The following is a 4,486-nucleotide window of genomic DNA, read 5'->3' as shown; positions in this document are numbered from 1 at the left end:
CAATTCATTAGGCGGACATCTTTTCCGTATGTATATTATTATAATTCTCTTGGTTGGCAACACTGTATTCGTTCGAGTATCGCATCGTTATTCGTTATTCCGTAGGTACTTGTTTGATTTTATTTGCGGAGTTTGTAGTTGATAAAACTTTTACATACTTACTTCTAAAAGTAGATTTTGTCGGCAAAATATCTGTCATTTAACAAATTAAACGACAGTAAGTCAAGCCAGATATAATACAGGTAAGTTTAACAATTATTTACGTCCTAAATTCCGTGAATACACCACGCCCTAAATTCCGAAAAAATCCAATTCCAACCACCAAACGCGGATCATTGATTATTGACTAGATTTTTTTCTTTGGCAGGTTGGCATCAGTTAGTTGAACATTATGTCGCCATATGAAATTAACCCTTACTTTACAGGGAATGGGACGTACAAGCCGATAAATCCAATACTGTCGAAACTTGGTGATTTCACGCCGTTCTATATTGCAATCGCGATCTGTTCGGTGATTTTTGGTTTTCTACTTATACTGAACATTGTTTGTTGTTGCTCAAGGTACTCCGATTATTGGCTGGACCGGCACACTGGTTAGTAGCTCATACCTTTCATTTTTATTACATACATTTCCAAAAATAATAGGGAATTCTTGAAAATAATTCAGTTATTTCAATCCGCCGTTTTGCAAATGAGAATCTAGTATTCAAATGTGCCTTCACAAAAGTTAGCTTGAACTGTTCACAAATAATTGTAAATTTTGGATTACCCTCTAATAGTGCTACTATTTTTTCTTGTGTTAAATTTATGTATTTTGTGTAAAAATCACATATTGTATTTCCTCATTGACATGTAAGCAGTAGGTAGGTATGTGCCTATTAAAAGATTCTTATAGGAAACTGTTAAGATTTCTATTAATACTTAACTCGAAAAGTCAGAGCATGCTTCCACAATTTTCTGAACATAGCTTCCCCTAATGTGATAGTGGGTAATGCCACATTGAGCAAATATTCCAATCCCAGGCTGCTCAATTCTTTGTATTCCAATATTCACACAAATCTTTGTTGCCTAACCAAATAATCAAACCTAGAGACCTTCACAATGAACTAAAACATCAATATAAATGTGTTACCCCTAACTATGTCAATGAGGCGCTTTATTAACATTTTCAATATTTTTTTCAAACTGAAGTCTACATAACTGAATTTTAAATAAAATATATATTGGGATACTCACAAAACGATAACTTTTGTAACAGTTATTATCAGTTATAAGAAAAAATACATTTATTAACATGAAGTAATTAAATATGACTCCTGTGAAACCGTACAACAGTATTTTCCTACCTGAAGTTGTTAGACCCTAGAGATCCACCTTTTTTTAAGATATAGGTAAAAGAAACAATGTTATAATATATTATTTACTTGCAGGTAATCGCTGGTTGGTGTCCATCTGGTCAGCAACACCACACAAACAACCACCACTTGACTTCACTGAGCTAAACATCGACAAAGTACCCATACAGGTTGTCCTTCCACCACAAACAGAGGAATACTTGGACATTGGGAGGCACGAATCTGAACTGACATCTATATCCCGCCAACCTCTTACCTCATCTCAAGAATATTTAGAACTGCATAAGAGAGAAAGTGATATATAACCATGTCTTTCCTCATGTTGTACCCAGCTGTAGCAGTTCTTTCTCTGTTTGTATTAATGGTAATTATTTTAATGCTAAGATTTGGAAGTAAGTGGTGCAAATTGCGTCACACTCCGCACACTTATACAGAGTATTGGATTGAAGATGAGGCATATGAACAAAAAGTTTCTTATGCTTAGTCTTGTGCACATGAATTTTGAGCTTGTTGATATACAAGAACCAACATTTTTTATTATTAAATAAAATTTTATCTTTATTTTCTTCAATTATGTTGAATTCCCTTTCCTTCTTGTTCAAATTATTCAACATTTGACTTTCTACTTTTTACAATGACTCTTTACATTCTCTTTCAAATAACCCATAACTTGACTCAGGTTGCAATGGCTGCCGGCAGCCCTTTCAGAGTGATTTTAATGGACATGAAATGTAGTTGATTTTAGTTAAACGATGTTTCACAGCTCAGACAATCCAGGAATTTTAAAATAAGAATGCTTGTAGATTTTTATGTGCCTTTAAAGTTAGGCAGCTACTATACAAGTTTTATATAACGATATGCCCTTATTTTTCTATGACCTCAAACTGTTAATGTGTGTAATTATCTTGCTGTGCAATCACTATCAAGGTTTTGTTTTTAAGAATATTTTAAAAACAAAACCACAATCATAAAATTTATTCTATTCATAATTATGTATTCTTGAATTTATTATAGTAACAATTCCATCCATTAAAGGTCTGATAATTAAACTATAAGGTATGTTAAGGTATAGGTATTAGGATTTTTATATTTTTTTATATTAATGATATGATATAGAATGTGTGACAGTGTGTTCAATGTTTAAAATATAAAATACATTGTAAGTTGCCTTTTGCCGATTTCATGTCAGTAATGCAATAAAAAGAAAGACAATCTATAATTTTAATTCATTTGTCTTCTGTCAATATGTTATTGAAAGTTGTCATCATTTTATATATAAGTGGAACATAAATGTAATGTTTCTTGTAAAATGTTAAATATTTAATTTGCAATGGCTACATCATTATGACATTAACAAAATGTAATAATAGGTAAAGATACAAACCAAACATTATTGCACTTATTGGGCCTGTTTGTACGTGTTATTCGTAAAATAAAATATCTTTTCTACAAATTTGTTTTATTTGTATAAATCCCAAAAAAAAAACATTAATAATTTAATCCAAGATACTACTAATATTTGAAACACACTCCTAAACTAGATTTAAAATATTCATTAAAAATTTTAAATAAGTATTAATAGCGAAGACAGCTTAGGTGGAATCGTAACGGACTGTCGAGATAAAAGTCCATAGGTTCCAAACCCAAGGCTCACACCTTAAGACTTTCCTAATTTAAGTGTGTATTGATTATCAATTAGTTATAGTTAATGATAAAGTAAACCTAGATGCCTATAAGATTCTACATTCGAATTGGAGGGTGTGTGAAAAAAACCCGGCCCGCACTATGTCAACATGGATTCGGGCCTAATCCCTTTCAGTAGTAGAGGAGGTCCGTGCCCAGCAATGGAACAGTATATAATACAGGACTGATATTATTACTTAAATGACAAAGCTATAAGGTGTTAGTCTTCATAAATGCGTCATTTACACTTAAACAAAACTTCTGAATTCGCATTTATAATATATTACATGTTCTACATACCCCATTTTTTTTAAATAATCTTCAGATTTTTAATACCGCTGAACTTTACTAATTTATTCTAAATAGGTGTTTTGCTATTTCATGTCGAATTACCAACGCAGGAGAAAATTTTCTCAATGTCCGCTCAACACAAATAGCAATAAGATTTAGAAAGTTTGATAACTAAAAAATATTGATATTCATGTTTATCCAATTAAACAAAGATAAGTATTACGCATTCAAGTCGTTAGTAAATATCTGGTAACAAAAATAGAATTGGATTTTGTATAAGTGGTATCAACCAAATATCCAAATCCATTTATTGAATATAAAAATAGGTAAGTACTTATATTTTTTATATTTTTAGACAATCTTTAACTATAAACGTATAGAATTGGAAAGGTAATAAAATAACATGTAGCAAAACCGTGGCTACCCCTTTATAAATATATTAAAAGAGCAACTTGCCAATTTAACATTCATATTCTATGAACATCACTATTACTATTCCTACTTCTCGTAGGAACGCAAACATGTTTTATGAATTTCTTCGTTCAATTGTAAATAAATTGCACCAATCAGTGCGAGTATATATTTCCAATTGCCCTATTAGATTGATGTGAGAATACCATATCATTCTCATACTGGCTGCTTAGACACCAAAATACATGGATACTTGTATGTTCACTACGTTTTACGTTTGGTATACAGACTAGATTTTTTACTATAAAAATAGTTACTTAATATCCTTTGAATTATGCGAGAAAAGATAGGAATTGCTGAGTGATGTTCAAGTATAAAAAAATATAATTGATTTATACAAGTAAATATTGCTCGACTGTTTTTGTATTATGTAAGAAAGTCTCATTATGATTTTTTTATTAAATTGGGTATCAGCAACGCTAGAACTGGTTACAAATGTCCCAACTTACGGTCACAGAAAACCGGTAAAAACCATTTGGATCAATAAACATTTGTACTCATCGATTTTATTTTTAGCATATTTCCGAAACAAGCGAATTGCTCCGAACCCAGATAAAATTAAATAAAAACAAGAAATTTCTCACATGTGCTTGTTACGAAATTTACAATCATACTAAATCTTTGGTCTCCATCAACCAAAACAAAAGGATTTAAAGCGGGACATCAAAATAAAAAGGCACACATTA

The 4,486-nt window shown here is 31.1% G+C and overlaps 1 protein-coding gene across 2 annotated transcripts; it reads left to right on the top strand.

Moving 5' to 3' along the window:
• LOC115455756 lies at window positions 1-2,804 on the top strand. 2 transcript variants are annotated; one of them, XM_030184438.2, is made up of 3 exons: window positions 1-101; window positions 426-593; window positions 1,431-2,804. In XM_030184438.2, exons 1-3 carry the CDS (start codon window positions 29-31, stop codon window positions 1,658-1,660), a joined length of 471 nt encoding a protein of 156 aa, XP_030040298.2. In that variant the 5' UTR covers window positions 1-28; the 3' UTR covers window positions 1,661-2,804. The 2 variants fall into 2 exon arrangements, with proteins under 2 accessions (XP_030040298.2, XP_030040296.2); XM_030184436.2 differs by having other exon boundaries at window positions 19-242; window positions 368-593.
• Window positions 2,805-4,486: the final 1,682 nt, after the last annotated feature.

This window comes from Manduca sexta, chromosome 27, assembly GCF_014839805.1.
Source record: "Manduca sexta isolate Smith_Timp_Sample1 chromosome 27, JHU_Msex_v1.0, whole genome shotgun sequence".
NCBI lineage: Eukaryota > Metazoa > Arthropoda > Insecta > Lepidoptera > Sphingidae > Manduca > Manduca sexta.
Note: the sequence above shows the minus strand (reverse complement) of the source record. Positions and strands in the feature narration are given on the sequence as shown.